Source organism: Schistocerca nitens, chromosome 5, assembly GCF_023898315.1.
Source record: "Schistocerca nitens isolate TAMUIC-IGC-003100 chromosome 5, iqSchNite1.1, whole genome shotgun sequence".
Classification (NCBI taxonomy): domain Eukaryota; kingdom Metazoa; phylum Arthropoda; class Insecta; order Orthoptera; family Acrididae; genus Schistocerca; species Schistocerca nitens.
In genome coordinates this window covers 731,690,859-731,716,564 of record NC_064618.1, presented here as the reverse complement: position 1 = coordinate 731,716,564, position 25,706 = coordinate 731,690,859, and the positions used below count along the sequence as shown (strand labels likewise).

Genomic DNA, 25,706 nt, shown 5'->3' with positions numbered 1-25,706 from the left:
GCCATGTCCCCACAATATCCTTTCTTCCAGGAGTGCTAGTTCTGCAATTTTCGCAGGAGAGCTTCTGTAAAGTTTGGAAGGTAGGAGACGAGGTACTGGCAGAAGTAAAGCTGTGAGGACGGGGCGTGAGTCGTGCTTGGGTAGCTCAGTTGGTAGAGCACTTGCCCGCGAAAGGCAAAGATCCCGAGTTCGAGTCTCGGTCCGGCACACAGTTTTAATCTGCCAGGAAGTTTCAAATGACACAGTTCTTTATCAAGTACATTTTCAGTATTACTAATCTCGACTAACAATAACGATAATGTGGAGATATGTATTTATGACTATAGCTCCTGATAAAGCCCTTCATTAAAAAACATAAATGCAATTTTTATGACGTCAGCAAATATATTCGTCAAATGGTCGATGTTTCTCTTTACTATGAAATATCAGTTTGGCGTTCGACTCATTTATACTTTCTAGGTTGCAGTTTTTGTGAGGGATGATGTCGAAATAACTTCAGTGCACCCGCCCAGCTGTGTGAACATCACGCAGTAATAGGACCGCCCGTGAGAATCTTGGAAGTCCTGACGTCATCTGGGACAGCGAACAGTGGCACCTTGGCTGTGAGTGGTAGGCAGCTGTGCTGCGTCATATCCGTTACCGGTCCGGCAGCGAAAACTAAATTCCTTTGCTGCGTTCACGACGAAGTCGGGCTGTCGCACTTGCTGACTGCGATACTGGAGCGAAAAGCAGCTACAGACTTTTATTTTGCCGTGACAGCTACAAAGGAAGGTAGGTTAATGTCTGTCGCCCTCTTAGACTGAGAGTTAGCTGGGGAAGGACCAAAACCTCTGATTGGACAAACTGGTAGAAGAAAACTAGGCGAGGCGGAATGAGTTTCCAGCAGCATTAGTTTCTGCTTCTCGTAGTATTTTTTGGTTTTGATGGTCTGTCGGGTAGAACCATAGACTGTGGCAGTTGAGGTCGTGGGTTCAATCCGGGCAGGGGCTAGTATTTTCCCTCTTTCTAGTCCCTCCAGGATGGCCTCAGTTGAACTCGGCACGCTATCAATCTGAGTACAGGCGATCCTTATCGGGGGTAAATGGCGATAGGGCTATTGGTCTCGCCACCCTCCCCTCCAACCGCCACGGTGAAAAATGGTTCAAACGGCTCTGACAAGGGAACCTCCCCATCGCACCCCCCTCAGATTTAGTTATAAGTTGGCACAGTGGATAGGCCTTGAAAAACTGAACACAGATCAATTGAGAAAACAGGAAGAAGTTGTGTGGAACTGTGAAAAAATAAGCAAAATATTCAAACTGAATAGTTCATGAGACGATAAGTAACATCAAGGACACTGGGAACGCTGGAGCGCCGCGGTCTCGTGGTAGCGTCAGCAGCTGCGGAACGAACGGTCCTTGGTTCAAATCTTCCATCGAGTAAAAAGTTTAATTTTTTATTTTTAGTTTACGTGACAAACTCTTATGTTTTCATCACTTTTTGGGAATGATTATCAGATCCACAAGAAAACCTAAATCGGGCAAGGTAGAAGAATCTTTTTATCCATTCGCCAAGTGTACAAGCTAGGTGGGTCGACAACATATTCCTGTCATGTGACGCACATGCCGTCACCAGTGTCGTATAGAATATATCAGATGTGTTTTCCTGTGGGGGAATCGGTTGACCTATGACCTGGCGATCAAATGTTTTCGGTTCCCATTGAAGAGGCACGTCCTTTCGTCTACTAATCGCACGGTTTTGCGATGCGGTCGCAAAACACAGACACTAAACTTATACAGTGAACAGAGACGTCAATGAACGAACGGTCAGATAATAACTATGCAAAAATAAAGAAAGTAAAATTTTCACCCGAGGGAAGACTTGAACCAAGGACCTCTCGTTCCGCAGCTGCTCACGCTACCACGGGACCACGGCGCTCCTGAGCTCACATTCTCCGTGGTATTGCCTATGTGGCCCATGGACTACGCAGTTTGTATATTTTGCTTATTTTTTCACAGTTCCACACAACTTCTTCCTGTTTTCTTAATTGATCTGTGTTCAGTTTATCAAGGCCTATCCACTGTGCCAATTTATAACTAAGTCTGAGGTGGGTGCGATGGGGAGGTTCCCTTGTGAGTACTATGGGACTTAACTTCTAAGGTCATCAGTCCCCTAGAACTTAGAACTACTTAAACCTAACTAACCTAAGGACATCACACACATCCATGCCCGAGGCAGGATTCGAACCTGCGACCGTAGCGGTCGCGCGGATCCAGACTGTAGCGCCTAGAACCGCTCGGCCACCTCGGCCGGCCCGCCGCGGTGAACCGAAGGCTGTACTCTACATGCAGGCAAGCCGGAAGCCCGTTCATGGGTTGAGCGTCACAAACCTCACTTTCCGTCTCGTGGTATTTTGATGTCTTATGTGTTTTCCGAAAATATTTAAGTTTAATGCTTTGTGAATTACATTCGTGAGATTCTTCTGTCTTCTCGCATTGTGCTTTGATGGGACCCTTCGAAGATAAGAGACTAATGGATGTTCAAATCGTACGTGATTTTCGATAGTCGTCAATAATGCTTTAGATTTGCTGTTTCATTTAATCTTCGGATGTATTGTTGCAAATATCAAGGGAGTCTTGTAATTTTTCTTGCTCTCATACTATGGTTTTTCACCCATTAACAATTTTTATATACTTTCTTTAATGTGATCTGTAGCTGTTTTGAACGAAAGTGCAGTTTCTAGCGCTATCTTTCTTTGACTATTCTGACTGACAATTTTCTGTTTGGAAACAACTGTAGGATTTATTTCGTAGCATCTTAATTTTTATCGGTCAAGTCTTATTGTACATATCGTTCTCTATTAATTCTGAAATAATATTTTTATTTGTCAGAGAATATGATTTCTAGATTGTTCTGAAGATCTCAATTTTCCGCTTTCTTTCTTTTTGTGAATATAGAATAGTCGGTACACGATCCCTCCTAAAGCCATTATGTTCCTCTTCTTTTTAGGCCAGAACTGTTTTCCTCAATTTTCTCTTTAAAGCCATTTCCACTGTCTCCCAAGAAACTTATTCCCAAACTTCTGTCTACCCTCCCCTTATTTTTGAGAGAGAGAGAGAGAGGTTGGGGCTAAAATTATTTTGTCGATCATAAGATACCTAGCATCCATTTTAAATAACAGAAAGTACTCTGTATAGCACGTTAATCTGAAATATTCGTATAATCCCTTAACAGAGCTCGAGAACCAGTCTAAAAAAAACACACACACTTGCTGGCTTTGTGTTATTGGCTCAGAAAGATGTTCTCAAGTCCTCACTCTTAAGGACCGACGATTCAGAAAAGTTTGTGTCGCAGCCAATCTTTTTACATTTCCTTGTGTATCAGCTGTCAGAGAATGTCCACAGAGTAGTTCTAATTTGCTGCTATTTGCGCTAAAATGTGTGTGTACAGTGGTAAGGCTTCAAAAAAGGTGTAACATTTTCGTGGATCTCAAAAGTGAAGAGAACTATATAGCTGGGTTAGACGACAGCAGTGCTAGACTCAGAGAGGCACGCTAGCAGCCGATCAGTCCTTGCTTCTCTGCAGCAGATATCAAGGGAGGACCTCTGAGTATGCTGGAGATGCAACCCGTCCGCCAGCGGCGCGTCGAAGGCTTGTCCCACTCCCCGGCTACACGCCAGATTTCCCACGCCTCTACCTATCTTCTCGAGGGTTCGGTAATCGTTAGGCTCAAGGAAACACTTCACACCTCGCGAACGCACGGCGGTCGATGCAGCTGACCTACATAAGCATACCTCCACAAGCTGCGCCGATGGATGCGCACTTGAACGATTAGGTCGTAACATACCGAGAATGTTCCAAGCTATTCCTTCGCAGCTGGCGTCCAAGGATGACCTTACATGTTCATACTATTAAAATCTTAGCGTGATTATTATATGTGTCTATTAATTTTACGTTTATAACGGGTACACTGGTGTTGCTAATATTGCCAAAGCGCAATATCGCTTTCGTGCGCACAGAATACCGGTCATTTACCGGCTAAAACAGAAGTGGTAAATGTGCGGCTTGACTGCTCAATAATAATACAGCGAATACAAATAAAGGAGATGTATTTTAGCTGGATGGCGTGTAGAAGAGCGAACTGATTTTTGTGATGTCCATTTATAGCATTTGTTGAGTTTGAGTCCAGTCGTTTACTACGTGAGTAAAGACGTACTTTGTAGAAAAAGTGGTCATAATTTCCTCGGAAAACAAACCAGAAGAGCAGCTGTACACCTAAATCATCCTCAGCCCACTACTTTCCGATAAATATGTTTTAAGCGTTACTAACTTCATCCACATCGAATACTATATTCTCTCAATGACCAAAAAATTGGCCAGGTGCGAGTAGCACTCGCGCACTGAGAGCTCCGTGCAAACTTAATTGTTCATATGTGTAGTTCATACATCCTGGAAATAGAGAATCTGAACGATTTTTGCCCGTTTTCCATATAAATGCTGGCACGATATCGGTACGGGATATTCCAAGACTGTATCAAAATCTCTACAGTGGTTCCTCAGACTAGCCCGGACATAGAAAAAGAAGTTAGCAGAGGAATTCAGTTCATATACGTAGATATAGAAGATTTAATAAAATATTTTTATTTTTACTTACATTTTATGTTTGCAAGCAGTTATGCTTTTGACGGACGAAGAATTCAATGTACATTCTAATGGAAAAGAAGATATTTTTATGTGATATAATTACAGTATAACAATTGAGTTTTTTTTACTTTGCTTGTACTGTGAAACGTTGGTTTCTACTAAATTTCATTATTCTACTCAACTGGAAGTACCCTATACGTTTTGATGAGCGAGTTTGCAAGTATCAAAATATGTGACATAAACTTAATAGTCGAACGTACGGACAACAAAGCAATTCTATTTGCGGTTTCGTTTTCACAGATTAAGGCACGAAACGCTAAAAGTGCGAAAATTACTTTTCTCTAAATCATATGTTACACTTTGAGTCGCCCGCATCTCGTGGTCGTGCGGTAGCGTTCTCGCTTCCCACGCCCGGGTTCCCGGGTTCGATTCCCGGCGGGGTCAGGGATTTTCTCTGCCTCGTGATGGCTGGGTGTTGTGTGCTGTCCTTAGGTTAGTTAGGTTTAAGTAGTTCTAAGTTCTAGGGGACTTGTGACCACAGCAGTTGAGTCCCATAGTGCTCAGAGCCACACTTTGAGTCGGTTACATTCATGGGACCTGAAACAAAAAATAGTGTCCCATCACTAAAATATGAGTCCCAGTTGCAGTCGGCCATTTCAAATACGTGAGTGTAACATTTTGAACAAATATGAAATGGAATTATCACGCAAGTTCAGTCATAAGTAAAGCAGGCGACAGACATCGGTTCGTTGTCAGGATACTAGGAAAATACAGCCAGTCTACACAGGATTTACTTATAAAATTCTCGTTCGACCCATCCTAGAATATTACCAAAGTGTGAGAAAGATCAGTACTAGATAAGATTGAGTGGATATTGAACGTATACAAAGATGGGCAGCATAAATGGTGGACACAGGTTTGTTTCACCGACGCAGAACATAACAATGATGCTGACGAAGCTGAACTGGAAGGTACTTGAAGATGACGCAAACTGTCAGCAGAAAACCGACTCACTAAGATTCGACAACCAGTTATAAAGGATGAATCGAGGAATATACAAAAACTCCTTACATATCACTGTGGGAGGGATCGCAAAAACAGTATTAGACTAATTACAACGTGCTCAGTCATTTGGCAGTCATCTTCCAGGCTCCATACACGAATACAACGGGAAGAAGCCCAAACACGCTGTTCAATGGACGCTGTTCTGTCATGACCTTCTGTTGGTTGCAGAGGTTAGATATGCATGTAGGTTGAGCGTGGGAATTAATTTTTTATTATTTTGTTATTACTATTATTACTCGATATGCCTCTGTGTGAGCTGGTATTACTATACGCAAGGGACTGAAGAATACTCATTTCTCCACTGAAAAAGATTTTTAGAAGTTTGCAAGTGGATGTTATAATTAGAATACGATCGCGGAAGCCTATGGTAGTCGTTTTATGTAAGTTCGACAAAGTATTAAAACGGTTTGATATATTTTTAGACTGAGGTTTTTTTATTTTACTTTTTTGTTGTTTTTACAACACCGTCCCTCTCATGTTATAAATCAACAAATTCGATGAAAATCTGAATTAAACATTGACAATTTCAGTTTTGCTACAAATACTGTTTATTCTTAAGTAACAGACAGGAAGCCCGACCGGCTAGCCGCGCGGTCTCAAGCGCTGCTTCCCGAGCGTGAAGGCGTGCCGGTGCCCGGCACGAATCCGTCCGGCGGATTAGTGTCGAGGTCCGGTGTGCCGGCCAGCCTGTGGATGGTATTTAAGGTTGTCTTCCACCTGTCTCGGGGAATGCGGGCTGGTTCCCCTTATTCCGCCTTAGTTACACTATGTCGGCGATTGCTGTGCAAACACTGTCTTCACGTACGCGTACACCATCATTGGTTACACTCGTCTTCGTCTGGTATGAGACGTTATCGGGGGGGGGGGGGGGGGGGGAAATCCACTGGGGTCCGTCCGAACCGCACAGTAATCCAGGTTTCGGTGTGAGGCGGCGGTGGGGTGGGTGGACTGCTGTGGCCTGTTGTGGGGTTGTGAACCATTGAGGGCTACGGCGTGACGAAGCCTCTCCGTCGTTCCTAGGTCCCCGATTCAATACACCCACAATACACAACAGACAGGAAGATAACTATGTAGAAGAAAAATGTTCCATAGGTTATCCAGCCGTTTATATAACCTCGCTCAGTTACTAGACCGTTCACTGCTCCTGGAATCCAGTAATACACTGATCGCACACATAAGAAAGCGATAGTTACGAGGTAACGTCCAATATGTATGCTGCAGACTCAATGTACAGGTAGCGCAGGTACAACCGTAACTGACCAAAGCTACTAGGAAATCTGCATGGTCTGTGTTTACTTATGGTAGTGTACGGTAGTCTGCGGCAGTGTACAACTCCACTCACTTCTAACCATCGACTTAAGATACTGCTACGCAAATTTTCAACCTGGACCACAAGGTCAAAGATCCTTGAAGTGACCGTTATTCTCTTCGCGTTACTACACATTTTCCATGAATTTCCGGTGGAAAGAGGGACTGATAGCCAACATGCTTAGTCCCTATAATACCATCATCCAGTCTCTTAGGACGTTCCGCTGGGCAAGAGATTCGCGAGAAATCCGACCTACGTAAGGGACCAGTGCCGAAAAATGGAGTTCCGTCTGGACCTGGCGACTTCTTTGTTTCAAGCTCTTTGAGCTGTTTTTCAAATCTAGGGATGCCTATTTCTATGACCTTCATATGGAATTTTGTACGACGGTGCCATAACCCGATTTCCCAGAAACTTCGTTCAGTGGAAAAGCGGCCAGAATAAGCGAACGCGTATTCCGGCTTCTCCGCAGATATTCCACCATTTTTGAGAAAACGACGATCAACGTCTTCGAGGTAATGTGTGCTTTTTAGCGAACAGTTAGTTCAGCTGAAGCGATCGCCCAGTGGCTAGCGTCGCAGCTTCACACTTTTGCGCCCCGTGTTCGAAACCCTATTATTATTATTATTATTATTATTATTATTGTTATTGTATTATTTTTCATTGATCTACCTATTTCCGTAGAATAATATTAAACAATGGTTTCAAATGTATATTCAAATAACGTTTCCCTCATTCGTCTACTAACTGGGTGTCTTCTGAATGAATTAAAGAAACAATAAATTAATGTAAAAATTTTTTGAAGTTGTTTTTGGTGAAATTCCTTTAGTTTGTATCTTGATTCACAATCAGTTGCAAACATCAGTTTTCGGAAAAGTGATCCGTTATCTGTGGTATGCCGTGAAATTATTGCCAACATGAAATCTTCAGCAGTGTTAACGACATTTTTTGCCGGGCGAGATTCATACCAACAAATGTCACTGTGAAAAAAATGCTTTCGTGAAACGTTCGTAGTGTTCGGAATTTCTACGTTTCAAATGTTTCTATGTTTGGTATCATCCAAGGAATTGCATCAAATCTTCCTGAAGAATAAACATAAGAATAAAATATATGAGCTGATGCGAGACTGAAATACAGGAATGTGAGAATTTAAAAAAGACTGTAACCTCTGAAAATACCATACACACATATAATATACGATAAATATATGACACTTACTGTGAAACCCAACTGTAATTTTACAATTAATATAACGCTCTTGTATCCCCTAACTTGATAAAAACATTCGTGTAGTAACCTTCTAAGGACACCGGAAGATAAATGAAAAAAAAATTAAAAACAGTAATCGACTTACGAACACTGAGCGCTAAGGTGACAGGCTATGACGCTGGCTACTCGCCACCGGTTCAGCTGAGCAGGTGGCACGACAAAAGGCATCTAAATTACTTCGAAAAGTTTGACGGTCGTTCTCTCGGAAACGGCCGTGTGGCTACGGATAAGCAAAAACTCGTGTTCGCTTATTATGGCTCTCCTTCCACTGAGGAAAGTTTCTGGAAAATCGGGTTATGGCACTTGCCGTTTTTTCCCCGTTAGTTGGAAACTATTTTGAAATTAAATTCTTTTATTACATTTTTCAATCCTTTTTACGAGTCGTCGTCAGATGATTTGAACGGGTTGCAATGCTGTTTGTGATTTTCAAGCTCGAAAAATACACTACAATATTTTTTTACGTGACGGCGAATGTTACCTTTACACATTACGTCTAGAGTGTATATTTTTAAACGGTCTACTATAGCACAATATTGCTGCATTTAATCTGGCGAGCTGGTGGCTGGCGAGGGGTATAAATGGCCGAATAACAACGAACTAACGTGGTTTGAACTGATCGGAATGCTCGATGGGTGAACTCGATCTAGAAACTTGCCTACTAAATGTTTTGAGCAGAATGACTAAACGACATGACTACAGCAGCTACACTGGATAAACACATTGTTTATAACGGTCAGTGACATTGGTTGATGAGGCGGTACCGTATTTATGTGAAGTGCTGGTACCATGTAATTTACGTCGATAAACACTCTTAGATTTAACAAACTTCTTTACGTTAGACTCCATAGACGCCACTAACGTTTTAAACCTTGAAACTACGGTTCCTCCGGTCCTGCAGGCTTTTTGTTGAAAACTTGATATTTAGCGCCTTAGGGGCCATTTCAAACCGATACTAATGAGCTAAAAGCTACCTTGGAGAGAAAGGAAAAAGATAGTGTCGGGATTCGTATCAATACATACGAGGGTAAGTCAATTATTATCCGCAATTTACTTATATTTTTATTTTGTTGGTACTGTCGTTTACGTTGATGACGAATGGCTCAAAAATGGTTCAAATGGCTCTGAGCACTATGGGACTCAACATCTGAGGTCATCAGTCCCCTAGAACTTAAAGCTAACCAACACACTCATCCATGCCCGAGGCAAGATTCGAACCTGCGACCGTAGCAGTCGCGCGGTTCGGGACTGAAGCACATAGAACCGCTCGGCCACCGCGGCCGGCGATGACTCATGCTTTGTTTATTTGTTGTTATATCTTTACAATTTTCAAGCTGCTAGGTTAGTTTCGTTAGCGCTGCCGTGCTGTTAACCATGGCTGCTCCGCTGTCTATTTGCAGCAAAGAAGAGCAACGTTCAGTGATCCGTTTCTTGTGGTCAGTAGGCGTATCAGGGGCCAAAATTAATCTAAGACTTTCGGTACAGTACGGTGACTGTGTTTTGCACAACGGAGTGTCTACAAATGGATTGAAAAAGCCGCGCGGGATTAGCCTAGCGGTCTTAGGCGCTGCAGTCATGGACTGTGCGGCTGGTCCCGGCGGAGGTTCGAGTCCTCCCTCGGGCATGGGTGTGTGTATTTGTCCTTAGGATAATTTAGGTTAAGTAGTGTGTAAGCTTAGGGACTGATGACCTTAGCAGTTAAGTCCCATAAGATTTCACACACATTTGAACATTTTTGATTGAAAAATTCCGAAATGTTCACACAAGTGTTGCGCACAATGAAGGAGCCTGACGACCGTTTAGCGCCACAAGTGAAGAAACCATTGAGCGTTTACGTGAAATGATTCTCTTAGGCAGACGATTAACTATTGACGAATTGGCACATCGCCTGCAAATTAGTCACGGTTCTGCCTACGAAATCATCCACAACAGACTTGTGTTTGATAAAGTTTGTGTAAGATGGGTCCCAAAACAACTCACACAGTTGCATAGACAAACGCGCTTGGACATCTGCAAAAAACATTTGGATCGCTATATTAACGAAAGGGCATCTTCTTAGACAGGATAATTACTGGTGACTAAACATGGATCCATCATTACGAGCTGGAGAATAAACGGCAGAGTATGGAATGGAAACATCAAAATTCGCCGTGCAAGAAAAAGTTCAAGTCCCAACCACCCGCAAGAAAACTGATGCTTACGGTTTTTTGCGACGCACAAGGTCCAGCACTGGAACGTTGCGGGGAAAGGGACACAACAATAAACAGTGTACGTTACAGAGAGATGCTTACTGCCAGGCTAAAGCCTGCAATTCGAAGCAAACGCCGAGGATTGCTGTCAAAAGGTGTGTTGTTGCACGACAATGCCCGTCCGCATGCTGCTGCCCACACTGCTGAAACGCTCCAGAAACTCAAATTTGAAGTACTGGATCGTCCTCCATATTGTCCCGATCTTGCTCCTTCTGACTATCACTTGTTTGGTCCACTCAAACAGGCATTAAAGAGCCGTCAATTTGCCTCGGACGAAACAGTGAAAGAACCGAGAACCTTCTTTTATGAGGGCAACAGGAAGCTTGTACAACGATGGACCAAGTGCGTTGATACGCAAATAGACTGAGTCGAAAAATGTTGTTATTGTAAGTTTCCTATTTGAGTCTCGGTCGGGCACACAGTTTTAATCTGCCAGGAAGTTTCATATCAGCGCACACTCCGCTGCAGAGTGAAAATCTCATTCTTGATTACAATAAAATTTTATAACTACTTTGCGGATAATAATTGGCTTACCCTCGTATGTTGTAAAGAGGAGTTAAACTCTTTAGGAATGCAGCGAGTCCCAACAAAACTAAATTAAGTTATAAATAAAGGAATCTGTGATGAGCACTACGTTCAGCAGAGGACAGCAACAACAGAGGATGGGAAAGGCAGCACGTAACGTGACGCCGGTGTGTTGTTTGCGTCCCGGCGAGGTGCGCTCAGAGGAACGACAGGAGGCGGCAGCGAAAATGTCACTGCGACCTCGTCTAAAGCAATTAGAACCGGCTACGCACCGCAGATTTTAATAACGATGCAGCTTCTGCAGGTGAAACCTCGCAGAACGGCTACTGGATGTCGTCAGTTTCGAGCGGGGCGTGAGTGATGCAGAGCTTACATACAACAGTCGTCGTAAACAGGGTTATTGTCGATGTTCAGCTGTCACGGATACTGTCGTAAAAGCTTTCTCTCTGTGAGGGGAGAAATCGTAATACTGGAGGTTTTACTCTACGCAGTGGGACGACGAGCGCGTCTAACAGAAACAGAAAAAAAAAAAAAATGCGCGCACTGCAGATTAGAGACACTGGTGCGCAGCGAGAAATGTAACGGAAAATCGTTCTACCTGCCGCCGGAGGCGAGCGTGGGCTGAGAATGGTGTCAGTCCATAACCGCTTATTAATGCGACATTTTCCTGTCTCGTTCAACGTAGGTGTGACGTGGGCCGAGAACCTGCCCAAGGACTATCGGCTTGAGCTCTCACGGCCAACGGGGTAGCCACGGGGTTCTTCCCAAACGAGGCTGTTTCTCTGCCCTGCTTCGTGCAGGCTTTGTAGTATTGTCGTATTTTCTCCTTTTTAATATCCAGTTTCAGGTATGATCGGGGTAAACTGTAACAGTGAAAGCACTAAAAGACTTACTGCCCATATAATAGTTGCGACGCAATAAATAGTTAAAAACAATAATTCTGTTTTCGTCTCAGACTAACAGTTGCTAAATATTTTAAGTAAATGCTGTGTTATAAATCGTAGATCCTTCTTTACGTTTCTTACTTCTGGTTCATTTACATACTTATGAACGCCTTATCTCACCTGACGATATAAATATATACAAGATACGACACAGCTTACTAAAAAAAAATGCTGTTAGTATAATACATTCCTGGCACCCTTTAGGGGCGCAGCATTTGAGTGAAGAGAAGGTAAGTAATCGAAAACTAGTAATATTAGCGTCAAGTCCATGGTGTTGAGGGGTGCTGTCCTGCTCGGTGACATTCCTGACGACGTTTAATATCTAGGAGTAGGCTACCATTGGACAGGGTTGACATAAAAAAGTTTAGAATGTGTTTGACATGTTCCAATCGGCTGTCTTTATTTTTGCTGTTCATATGTGCGATATGTTCTCGATTTTAGAATTATATTGAAAATGGCGTACCTCACGTTGTAAAGAAGACATATATCATCGTATAGTTAGCTGATTTAGTGTTTATAGAAATTAAATGCGAAAAAAAATTGTATATAGGATGCATGACACAAATAAACAGACCTGAAAGAGACAGAAATAGGGGTCAGTAGCTTTTGCACCAACTACTCCCGTTACAAAAACAAGCGAGTGTTCGACATTCGTTGCTATCTCTTATGTCTTTAAAAAGAGTGCTTGGCGACTGTACACAGCGGAAACTCGTCACACTGACGCAGACATTCTAGAAATATAGCTGATTATATTTATCATTTAAGGGTCTCCTAACCACAGGGAAGTTGCAGGACATTAGGGATCACAAAATGTAACTCATATCGAGAAGACAGAACTTTTATTTAACCTAATCTAGTGAAGAACTGACAATGAATAATACAGAGCAATGTTCTGAAAACTGTAGCAAACTAAAATAAAATAACTCTAAACCTCTTTGGACTCGTGTTTAATTGTAAGACTGCAAGGTAAAAATAAGACTTCCGCGTCTGAGCAGCTCGCAAAAACAAGGTAAATGAGACAAATATTTATCTAGATAACTTAGTATTAAAGATGTACAACCAAATGAATTAAATGTGAGCTGCACAGAAAATGGTTTACGCTATTGCCGGAGCTGAACATACGTCAAACTACAGAGAGATGAGTCCAGTCTGTACTAGATTTTAGCTGGGAAGCGAATCCTCTCCACTCTTAATTTCTCATTTCAATTCTCGTAATCCCCAAGCTCCACTTGGAGGGGAGATTGATAGCTGCTGCCAGTCTGATGGACAAAATGTTCCCTATTTTACTAAAAAACCGGGGAAAGCGCGAGAAACTTCTCATTCAAACCTTGCAAAATGCTTCAAAATGATTAATATAGTTGGTACTTGTTTCGAACAGTTTCTCTGCATTGATCAGCACTGCTCTCGCCGTGCCTGATGGCAGGGGCGTTACTTTGGATCCAACAGTCTGTAATTTTGGAGGGAAGAAACGAGCTTCCTCACGTCAGGGAGGCACTGGTAGACGACCTCGTGTTTCATGTCCGGTGAGAGAAGCAAATTTCACCCTCAAGTGCCTTCAGGGGAAAACTGTGGCGATCAGCCACACCTTGCCCGTAGCAAGCGAATTAGCGCCAGGAACTATTTACAATAAGCATTGCGGGAAACAGCACCAGTTTCCGGGAAAATTAGCTGTCTTCGAGGAGAAGCTGTTCCCTACTTTTAAGAGCCGTGAAAAGCCGTCTGCCGACAGTACAGGACTGCCGAGGCCTCCAGATCCAGGGCTCCCAGCAAAGTGTACCGAGCTCACACAATTAATTATTGCGTAATCGTAACATAGCTGAAACAAAACCTATAGCCCGCTTAAAATAGTTCTAAGCTTAATACTAAATATCTCTAATCATACGGCACTAGCCGTTAATAGTTTTACTTATGTTATCGGGCACTAACCCATTTATTCTAGTGTGCGATACTAATTTTACTTTTGTTAACGGTGGGGATTAGCTTCTCTCTTCCCACACAGACCTTAGTATGATTCAAATAATTCTTGAAGTATAACCTTCATTGGAACTAGACACTAGTCAGCAAACCATTTGTGCTACAGCACCTGTTTCATGACATCCAATAGGAACTAACCACGGCAACTAATATATGCCATGTGTAACAAACCGGCGAGTACAGTTCGAGAAAATTTTTCTAAGAACGGACTGACTGCAGCAAACTAAGCAGTCACATCCAGACAATAATAATTTTTTCCAGCCACAGGTATATAGTTTCTCATGACAAAGTAGATAAAACAAGTCGAAAGAAGAAACCAAGCCACTTAAAACCTCACGTCCCTCAGACGTAGCATTCACAATGCGCCTCTCTCAGATAACAGGCAGGGACCACTTGCACTGAAGAGCAACGGTTGTGTGACAACAGTCGGAACGCTGTTAGTTTCTCAAAATAGTAACAGCCAACAGATCATGACGTTCCCCTTGCACAGCATGCAGGAGACCTCTTCACCGACAGACAGCCTCCACAGAACTCACAACTACCACAAAAAAATACCATCATTCTCTGACGCCAATTTCAATGATAAATCATCATCAATTAATAGTGGAGAGTTCACACAGACAAATGCAACTAACCGACAATGCAACTAGCAACTGGGTTATCAGGCTGATTGTACGCGACACTAAATGTACAGCACCAAACCACAGCTCACGTCGTTGTGGAAATAACACACTCAAATAACTGGATTTCGTAAGACTTAATATCACTGTGCTTTGGAAAACGCATTGACACAGACAGTGACCTGCATGCTACCGTAAAGTACATACCCGAACACCAAACCCACGTAATAGTGTAAATCACACCATGTAACCAATTCTATTTCGCAACACACGATAGCACCGTGCTCTAGGAAAACGTGCACACGCTCTCATTGTGGTTAAGAGACGTGCGCGTGTGTCCTATCAAAAACGCTCATTTCCCCGACTGGTGCTGACGCTGCCCATCCTCAGGCATTCCACGATTTTAGGCACTGTTAGAAAGGGTGCCTGGCTAATGTAAAGGCACGTGCTGAAACTGCAGTTTACTTGGTTGCAGCTACTTTCTTTACCTACCATGATGTCGTGTTGCAGGACGAGAGGACGTGAAATGGCGCTGGTGCAGCCCGGTCTGCCAGGTGCCGCCACCACCACCGCCCCCGCCGCCCCCGTGTCGAGGCTGGCGCAGATGCAGGTGAGCAGCAACTCAGCTTTAACGCTCTAGCCTTACCGCGCCCTACCAGCAGGGCAGAGAATGCTTGCAATGTATCAACGTTAATGGCGTGCATTTCATAATTGTGAACACTAACTGTCCCTAACACATTCGACCATTATTGTAATAATTATGGTTCATTTTAGCAAAAAATGAAACACTCTTTGTATTCACAAGGCTTCATAAATGAAATGCACTGCTTCGTAACACTTCCTCCACAACTGCGGAAGAAATAAACTGCTTTCAGCAGCTTCTGAACGATAACAGCGAAGATCGAAGTCCAGTTTCTTGCTAGGCCAGTGTATTCTAATATGTCTAAGAAGTTGTTGCTTAAAAGATTATAAAAACGTCTAGAACGTAAAGCCCTAGGTAAGTACTCCTCAAGCCACGATGTGGTGTTTGGCGACGGTTACATAGTGTACCTGACTCATCTCATTCCACTCAGATGATCTATACAGCTATTATCCTCCCACATAGACCATAATTATACTCATATCGTCATGGTAACTACAAAAGCTGTATTATGGAGGAGGTAGATATTTCCTGAGTCATTTTCGAAAGTGGATTCTTGGGATTATCTGAGTAAGTCTTCCTGCAATGCAAAATCTCTCTTACGTCGTCCTTCACTGCAGTTTGTCGAGCTTATCAATATAGCAGAAGGAAGAAAACATTCTAATTTTAATTTCCTGTGGTTAAAAGCATCCAAGAAGCTTTAAAAGTATCAAATAAAAATTCTGGTTGCTGCTGTCTTGAGCAGAAGAATTACCTCCACTCTCTGACACTGTGTGAAGCCTCTATACTTTGGTTATTTATTCACGTCATTAATTCCTATTGTTGTTTAGATGGCGATCCACTAATCAGCAAGGTCCCGGCGGAGGTTCGAGTCCTCCCTCGGTCCTTAGGATAATTCAGGTTAAGTAGTGTGTAAGCTTAGGGACTGATGACCTTAGCAGTTAAGTCCCATAAGATTTCACACACATTTGAACTAATCAGCAAACGAGGCAACGCTGAAAAAGCATCTCGGGATTCTATCTTAGTTATCGCTGTGAATATACTTCGTAATGGGATCTGTCTCTTATAATATAGTCTGATTCAAGTGGAACTGAAGAATTCACTCTTGACGCTGAAAGAGAATTTGGAAATTTGTGGTAAGGACTATGGGACCAAACTGATGAGGTAATCGGTCCCTAGGCTTACACCCTACTTAATCTAGCTTATTCTAACTTACACTAAGGACAACACACACACCCATGCCGAGGGAGGACTCGAAACTCCGAAGGGTGGAAGCCGCGCGGACCGTGACAAGGCGCCTCAGACCGCGTGGCTACCCCGCACGGCACTAAAAGTGAGAGAAAACATTTGCATGTGAATGATTTTTAGTCGGCTTCTGGAAGTTAGAAATGACTGAGAAAACCGGGATTTTCATATATAAGTTGAGAAACACTTGGTGTGTGCCTCACCGTGGGTGTAGACTGAGGTGACAAAAGTCATGGGATCTACATCTACGTGATTACTCTGCTATTCACAGTAAAGTGCCTGGCAGAGGATTCAACGAACCACCTTCAAGCTGTTTCTCTACCGTTCCACTCTCGAACGGCACGCGGGAAAAACGAGCACTTAAATTTTTCTGTGCGAGCCCTGATTTCTCTTATTTTATCGTGATGATCGTTTCTCCCTATGTATGTGGGTGCCAACAGAATGTTTTCGCAATCGGTGGAGAAAATTGGTGATTGAAATTTCGTGAGAAGATCCCGTCGTAACGAAAACCGCCTTTGTTTTAATTATTGCCACTCCAATTCACGTATCACGTTTGTGACTTTCTCTCCAGTATTTCGCGATACTACAAAACGAGCTGCCCTTCTTTGTACTTTTTTGATGTCATCCGTCAGTCCCACCTGATGGGATACATCCTAATATGTCGACCTCCTTTTGCCCGGAGTTGTGCAGCAACTCCACGTGACGTGGACTCAACAAGTTGTTGGAAGTCCCCTGCGGAAATATTGAGCTATGCTGCCTCTATAGCCAGCCATAATTGCGAAAGTGTGACCGTTGCAGGATATTGTGCACCAACTCACCTCTCGATTATGATCGAGAGATGTTCGAAGGGATTCATGGAGGGCGATCTGGCTGACCAGATCATTCGCTCTAATTGTTCACAATCTTCTGACATGGCGTATTGTCATCCACAAAAATGTCATCATTGTTCGGGAATGGCTGCTGATGGCCTCCAAGTAGACAAACGTAGCCATTTCCAGTCAATAACCGGTCCAGCTGGACGAGAGGACCACTCCATTCCATGTGAACATGGCCCACACCATTATAGAGCCACCAACAGCTTGCACAGTGCCTTGTTGACAACTTGGGTCAATGGCGTCGTGGAGTCTGCGTCACACTCGAACCCTAATCAGCTCTTACCAAATGGAATCGGGATTCATTTGACCAGGTCCTGTTAGCAAAGGCACTCGAGTGAATCGTCTGTTGACATAGCCTGTTAACGCCAAATTTCGTAGCATTGTCCTTAGGGATACGATCGCTGTATGTCATGCATTGTTGGTTGTCTGTTAGTACTGACGGCACAATGCAAATCTGCTGCTCTATGTCGTTAACTGAAGGTCGTCGAGCGCTGAGTTGTCCGCGGTGAGAGGTAATGTCTCGTCACATTCTTGACACTGTAGGTATCTGAATATTGAATTCCCTAACGATTTACGAAACGAAATGTCCCATGCGTCTAGCTCCAACTACTATTCCACTTTAAAATTTGTTAGTTCTCGTCGTGCGGCCATAATCACGTAGGAAACCTTTCCACGTGTATCACCTGAGTACAGCTGACAGCCCCACTAATACATTGCCCCTTTATACCTTGTAAACGCGATACTGCTGCCATCTGTATACACTGAGCCAAATCATTATGACCACCAGCTCAATAGCTTGTTTGTCCGTCTTTGGGACAAAATACTGTACATCACCGATTCTGTGTATCAGGGATCCGACATTTTGTTGATATGTTTGTGGTGGCATGTGGCATTAGATATCTACGCACAGGTCATGTAATTCGGTAAACAACGGGCCGCTGATCTGCGTACGCGGTAATGGCACCCGATAGCGACCCAGATGGATTCCATAGCATTCACATCAGGCGAATTTGGTTGCCGACATATCAACGTGAGCTCACTGTAATGCTCCTCAAAAAACTTTAGCGCGGTTCTGCCTCAGACATATGGATAATTCTGTTGCTGAAAGACATCAAGCATGAAGGGATGCAGATAGTTCGCAGCTGTCAGCGTGTCTTCGATAACTACCGCAGGTCGCTTTCAAGTACAGGAGAATGTCTCCCACAGCATAATACTGCTCTCACCAGCTGCTCGTTTCGAGTCGCTGTTCACTTCGATGGCGGCGTTTGTGGAGACGACCAGCGACCTAGTGTAACAAAAATGTCATTCACCGGAAGAGCCGAGAAGTTTACGTTGATCGACGGTCGAATCCCCATGGTCCCGTGTCCATTATAATCGTATTGATGATAGGGTCAATATGTGAACACATACTGGTGGCCGGCTGTGGAGCTCCATGTTCAGAAATGTGCGATGAATGGTGTGCTCCGAAACACTTACGGGTGCACCAGCAATGCGCTCTTTCGGCAGAGATGGTACTGATGACTAACTATCCTATTTTACAGAGCAGACATGCCTCCGAACGCCATGAAGAGTTGTAGACGTCCAACCATTTTGCGCCTAGTGGTCGTTTCACTGTCCGTCTCTCTCTTTCCGTAGCTGTTCACGACAGTAGCACGTGAACATTCGAACAGCTTCTCCGTTTTGGAGATACTTGTTTCAAAGGCTCTGCTTAGTTCAAAATGGCTCTGAGCACTATGGGACTTAACTTCCGAGGTCATCAGTCCCCTAGAAATTAGAACTACTTAAACCTAACTAACCTAAGGACATCACACACATCCATGCCCGAGGCAGGATTCGAACCTGCGACCGTAGCGGTCGCACGGTTCCGGACTGTAGCGCCTAGAACCGCTCAGCCACTGCGGCCGGCTCACTCTGCTTAGTAATAATCTGCTGTAATAGATGTGAATCTCTCATATTGTTAGCCACTCTTGCTGGCGAGACGTCAGAATATAGTACTGAAAACCCGATGGCTAACAGACAACACGTAAAGTGTTCTCCGATTCATACTTTTTTGCATGTGTAGACTTCAGGCTTTAACTACACAGTAATCGTCAGTCGATTACAGCAATGACCGAAATGGCAAACACGTCCTTTTCGGTAACTGTCTGTCTGTCTACAGCCTTTGACACAATAGTTTATATTTATATTGTGAATTACCTTAATAATTATTCAGATCAACGAGTGCCTCTAAGCTGTCCCTATTTTCTTCAAATACACGCTGCATATGAAGAGCGCTAGATCTGAATCTGTTGTTTATACCCTGAGAAAGGCTTCTTTCTGCTGAGTGGAGTGCACGTAAAGTGGTGGAGATGGTTGGCCGTGATAGCCGCTGACCGTCTGTCTGCCTCGTAACGGCCGACGCCCATGTTGCCGGTTATACAGCGACCGGAAACAACTAGTAAGAGATAAGAGAAAAGCTGTCTTACCTCCAATTGCATGTTTCCTTTCAGCTGTCAGGGAATTTAAGAGAGTGGTGTGTTTAGCACAATAAATCTTCTTAAATGTCGCAGTAACATTAAATGCAGTATTAAGACTGCCGTTGAAATTATCTTTGACTGCGTTTACTTGAGGAGAAAAATAAGCAATACTGATTATCTCTGGTGGGTTTATACTGTGTCACACCGCGACCAGAACACGGATTCCTTCGTTTGAGGATGAGTGCTGTTTTAATCAGGGCCCCGACAATCTGCCTTACATCTTATAATGTTTGGCTGGCTCGGCACTATTTGTCTCCTACAGCTTCCTCCAGTAACAGGTTTATCATTCCTGGAGTCATTGGTACATCTCCAACTACTGCGTGTCCGCGCCTAGTGTTTTCCAGGGGCTAGTTATCTATTCATTCTAGTACGTCATTCCTATCTACTACACCGGTTCATCTGATGTCTAACATTCTTAAAAATTACACTAAAATATTTCAAATGCTATGCCCGCTTTAAGTGGTCTGCTATATCGTTTACGCGTAGCAAGTATGCCATTTAAGATGCCGAACTGTGAAAATATGTGTAATTTTCCGATACTTGTCATGTGTTGAATAGATGAAAATCGTTATTGAGAGAAAGGCGAATTTTGTGCCACAATGTATTCTTTGGCTTTGAAGAAAATAGGTTTCATAATGGATTAAGGCAAAAATTGGTTCAAATGGCTCTGAGCACTATGGGACTCAACTGCTGTGGTCATAAGTCCCCTAGAACTTAGAACTACTTAAACCTAACGAACCTAAGGACATCACACACATCCATGCCCGAGGCAGGATTCGAGCCTGCGACCGTAGCGATTAAGGCAAAACATTATCTGTAGTATTTTGTGTCTGCATAAGTGATATTGTAATTTAATATACGAATTCACACAGGTGGACTGGAAGGAATTTTGCTTGCACTAGCAATGGAGCGTCAGCAGCTCATTAATATATCTCCTGTAATCTATTGGCTTAGTATCTCGGATAGAAGTGAATGTTAAAGTACTGTAGACTACTGTCTAAGTCGACATAGTATTCTATTTAATGTGGTTTGCATTAACGCTATAATTATTCGCTGAAAATTATTCTGCCAAACCGAGGAGTTGTGCCTCTCTTCATACGTTAAGTATTTTCCAGTAGACACCCATTCCTTCTTTCGAAGCCTGAAGTTCTTTCATTCTCGCAAGCGTTCGTGGGACGTATTAAAATGATGAGGCCCTTCCTACTTCTTCAGAGTCAGGTGTGACGATGTCTGGAGTGAGTAATTGTGATGAATGACTGAGCTGCGTGAAGTTATGACTGTGTGATCACTTTAGAATTGACGTACAGCAGTGCTCACTAGAATGTTTTTCTCGGAGTTCAGTAACCTACATCACGAATACTTTCTTTATTTGCAAACATCTGACTCTCATTTATTTCGAAGTGCGTGAGAAAAGTCTTAAATTTAACTCGTCCAAATACGTCATGAGTGCATTTGGAGAATAGTGCAGTGTAAAGAATAAAAAAGAGGGGGAGAGTGAAGGAGAGTGTAATCCGACGCTACTGCGCAGCCAGCGGCATCAAGGGAATCGCCGAACTTGCCCCCGCCCCCCCCCCCCCCCCTTCTAGTGGACGCAACACTATCGACGGCTTCACAGGTGTCACAAATGACAGAGACGTTGAAGATTTGGTATATGCATTGATGCAGTTTGAAGATCAGGAAGTCTCGTTATCACTGGTGATTAAGGAAATTTCTTGTGACCCTCCACTACCCCCTTCCTGTTCCCTGAAAGTGTTACTTGCGATCACCCACACTTTTTACTTGCCACAGATACTTCGTATATTTTATTGTTATTATTATTAAAAACTGAACTATTTTAATATGGCAATAATAATGTGTATATATCAGTACTCAATATGTCGGTTTGGCGCAACTTCCAAAAAAGTGAAATTTAGAGAAATATTTGAAAAGCGTTCGTCCACAAATTGAAAATGTGTCGTGCAGTTCATTTAGAAACTGTACTGGTAACAAACTACTTGTTCATACTGCCTAACGCACACCACGCTAGCTTGCGAGTGAGGAGGGGAACTCAGACCAAGATCGAATCAGCGCTACAGATTAACGACTGTGGCTGGTGCACCGGTCAACATGAATGTGGGATTTTAGGCGGCTTCCCTCGCTCATTTAGGCCAATGCTGAGCTGGTCCCCAATTTCTGACTCAGAAAAGACGATATGCAAATAGTTAAAATATTAGTATACACGGAACAAAGTTTACACGATTCACACAGGTGGCTTGTATAGAAGGGCGTCTGCTTCCTTGCGCTCGTTCCCTCATCGTGGGACTACTTTGACTTTAAGAAACAGGTGGTGCGCACGACTTCGCTCCCTTTAGGTAACTGACGACTCGTCGACGGGAAGAGCATCCGGCTTCAACGGTCAATGATATAAATTTACCAAAACTCGAGTACAGCGGACCCCGCACTAAAAGCAGAATTAATACTCAATAAAAGAAGAAAATAATACTAACGAACTTTCAAAACTTCGACGTCATAATTTACACAGCGTAAAAGAGAATTTTTGGCCCATTACTATCAGTATTTCACTTAGCACTACGAGTATAAACACACATCTGCTTATAGAGAGAAATACTGTTTCTTTCAGTCGTCTGGGAAGCCAGTATTTCCGTTACTTTTTTCCTTAGTGGAGGGTTTTCCCCTTCGTCTTTCCTTCCTCAACTTTCCGTCGTTTGCCCGTTCCACTTGTGGACCTACGAACAACCGGATTTGTTGTTGCTAGCAGATGCGGTCAGCCTGTGAATATTCGCCTTTACCTGACTACAATGTTACGGATCACGCCGCAAGCCCATCCCCGTGAACAGGTGCTCACGCAGCCTACTGAAGAGTATACCGCGTTACGCGTAGCTTGTAGTTAATATAACTCACTGCCATTTTGATCCGATGACGAGCATATGCTGCCTGGGGTATGGTAGATGCACTGATAATAGTTTCAACCTCGTTCGCCAACAGATAGCATAGTGACATAACTACCAGAGCGCCATCTGTGTCTACCCTTTAACAGGGAATGCTCACAGCGAGAAGGCTCAGTGTGGTGGTGGTGGTGGTTAGTGTTTAACGTCCCGTCGACAACGAGGTCATTAGAGACGGAGCGTAAGCTCGGGTTAACGAGGGATTGGGAAGGAAATCGGCCGTGCCCTTTCAAAGGAACCATCCCGGCATTTGCCTGAAACGATTTAGGGAAATCACGGAAAACCTAAATCAGGATGGCCGGAGACGGGATTGAACCGTCGTCCTCCCGAATGCGAGTCCAGTGTGCTAACCACTGCGCCACCTCGCTCGCTCAGTGTGGTGCAAACGTGCGAAGCAAGCAGGCAACCGTGCCACGGGGTCGCACTCGTGTTTTCTACAGCCAACTGAGCGTACTTGGAAGAGGTCAAACTGTGGCTTTCCCATTGGAGGGGATGGGCCTTTCGGAGAATTGCCACAAAGTTGGACGTGCGGTGTCAGGTACACAGCGATGCTGTTGTCGGTGGTCACATGAACATCTACACACCCGTAGACGGGTTCTGAACATACACGCAGCACGGAAGTTCTCCAGCATCGTCGTATTGTAAGGGCAGCAGTGGCAAATCGTACAGTTACCACAGCACAGATAAGAGGATTTGCGAGTCCAGACCTGTCAACGCGAACCGTTGCGAATCGGTTATTAGCAGTGGGACTACGGCCTCGCACCCCTCTAGCCCGTCCTCCAATCACGCGACAGCATCGACATGCACAGATCGACTGGTCCCGTCAGAGAATCACTTGGAAGATGCAATGGCGCGCTATGGTTTCCAGCAGTGAAAGCTGACTGCACGCAAGTGATGGTCATTTTCGCGTCCAACGTAGGCCTAGTGAGCACTGTCTCTTAGTCCATTCATTCAAGACACAATAGCGCCACCCCAGATCTAATGGTCTGGTGTGCGACAAGCTACAACACTCACTCACCTTCGGTGATTTTGGAAGGGACGCTAACCAGCTCTCGGTACATGCAGAATGTTGTCACACCCGTTCCTTTGCCGCTCTTGCAACGGGAAGGTGATGTGTTGTTCCAACAGGATAATGCTCGCCCACACACTGCCCGTGAAACTGAACGTGCTCTTGGAGACGTGCAGCAACTTCACTGGCCAGCACGATCTCCAGACCTGGCTCCAATCCAACACGAGTGGGATACGATGGGACGAAAAGTGATTCGTGCGACTCGTCAACCACCAAGTCCTAGAGAATTACTTGAACTGATCGCATAGGCATGGCAAACGTATCCCGGGACAGTACTCGCCATCCGCACGATCGACTGGATGTCAGTGTCAGCCCCTGCATTGTCGCACATGGAGGCTACAACACGTACTAATATGGGTATTTCAGCACGGGTCGACACCTGGTACCTCAGAATCGCTTGTGCTATTGATCAGTAAATGTGATGATTTCATGTAGTGCACATGCACTGTTGTAGTAACCTTGTGTGAATTTGAAGCCTCTATAAGGGTATACTAATTTTTCCCGGTAGTGTATACAGTGGTTCAAATGATTCAGATGGCTCTGAGCACTATGGAACAACTTCTGAGGTCATCAGACCCCTAGAACTTAGAACTACTTAAACCTAACTAACTTAGGGACATCACACACATCCATGCCCGAGGCAGGATTCGAACCTGCGACCGTAGCGGTAGCGCGGTTCCGGACTGTAGCGCCTAGAGCCTCTCGGCCACTCCGGCCGGCTAAGTGGTTCCCAACAGGTGGTCCGCGGACCCCCAGAGGTCCGCGAGCTACGCCAGAGGGGTCCGCAAGATGCTATTAGAATAAAACATATATATTAAATATATTTCGTATGATAACAGATTTTTTGTTTTGGACGCTTCCTGAGCAGAGCTTTAGCGAACGCTAGCTTCTGCGCCTAGCGTCTTCCTAGAGCCAGCTGACACTAGCACACACTAGCGCAAAACTAGAATTAGATAGAGGCAAATAGTTCTGCTGTATGCCGTTATACTGCGCGTGCTGCCTCTTTGCAGCTGACAATTGACAGTCACTTTACACAGAAACTCACATTTCAGACGACAATCGGCCATTGTTAATTTATTGTCAGTGCTTTCACAGGCCGTGTTGTTTACATATTCAATATTCTGTATTAAAACAATAGTGTTTGTGAAGCGTTGTTTTTCGCGGAAGCTACAGTCGTGTCGTTAAAAATGGACTGGCTCAACATGCGGTCGGATTTCAGAGTGAAAGTTTCAAGTTTAGAACCTAATATTTCAGAAATAATGGACTCCAAGGTCAGATTGAACTCATCTCATTAAGAACTGAAAATTAAAACTAACTGTATACTGATGAAGTAGTCTGTTGTAACTGTATTTTTCAAATAAATAATACCTTGTATGAAATGAGTGTTTTCTTATTTTTCACACATGTCAACTCAATGCAATCTCAAGTGTAGTACACTTGAAAGACCAGTACGCTCAGTTTTAATTCTTTCCTGTCCCTTTTCAGTTCATACTCAATTTTTATTTTTTCAAGTAGTTTATTATACTAAACACCCAGATTTGAAGACAAAGCTTTTGGGCAATAATCAACAATTTAACAGTAACAATGATGGCTAAATTGGAAGAGTTTTAACCTCAATATTTTTTCAATAAAGAATATGTCAATGTTTTTTCTAAGTACCAAAAATAGAAAACGTAAAAAAGACTCTTAATTTGGCTTTTTTAGGTACTTGATATTGTGATTCGACAAGGTACCAATCATGGTCGATGAGGGGCCCTCGAGAAAATTGTTTTGGGAACCCCAGGTGTAGAGTATATATATATATATATATATATATATATATATATATATATATATATATATAT

At 43.6% G+C, this 25,706-nt stretch overlaps 1 protein-coding gene across 1 annotated transcript in view; it reads left to right on the top strand.

Annotated features, from left to right (window-relative positions):
* LOC126259574 (serine/arginine repetitive matrix protein 1-like) overlaps positions 1–25,706 on the top strand; it is a 498,403-nt gene that overhangs the window by 59,788 nt on the left and 412,909 nt on the right. The window contains exon 2 of the mRNA XM_049956481.1: positions 15,083–15,182. Coding sequence (XP_049812438.1) covers positions 15,099–15,182 — 84 coding nt within the window. The 5' untranslated portion in view covers positions 15,083–15,098. The remainder of the gene's footprint in view (positions 1–15,082; positions 15,183–25,706) is intronic.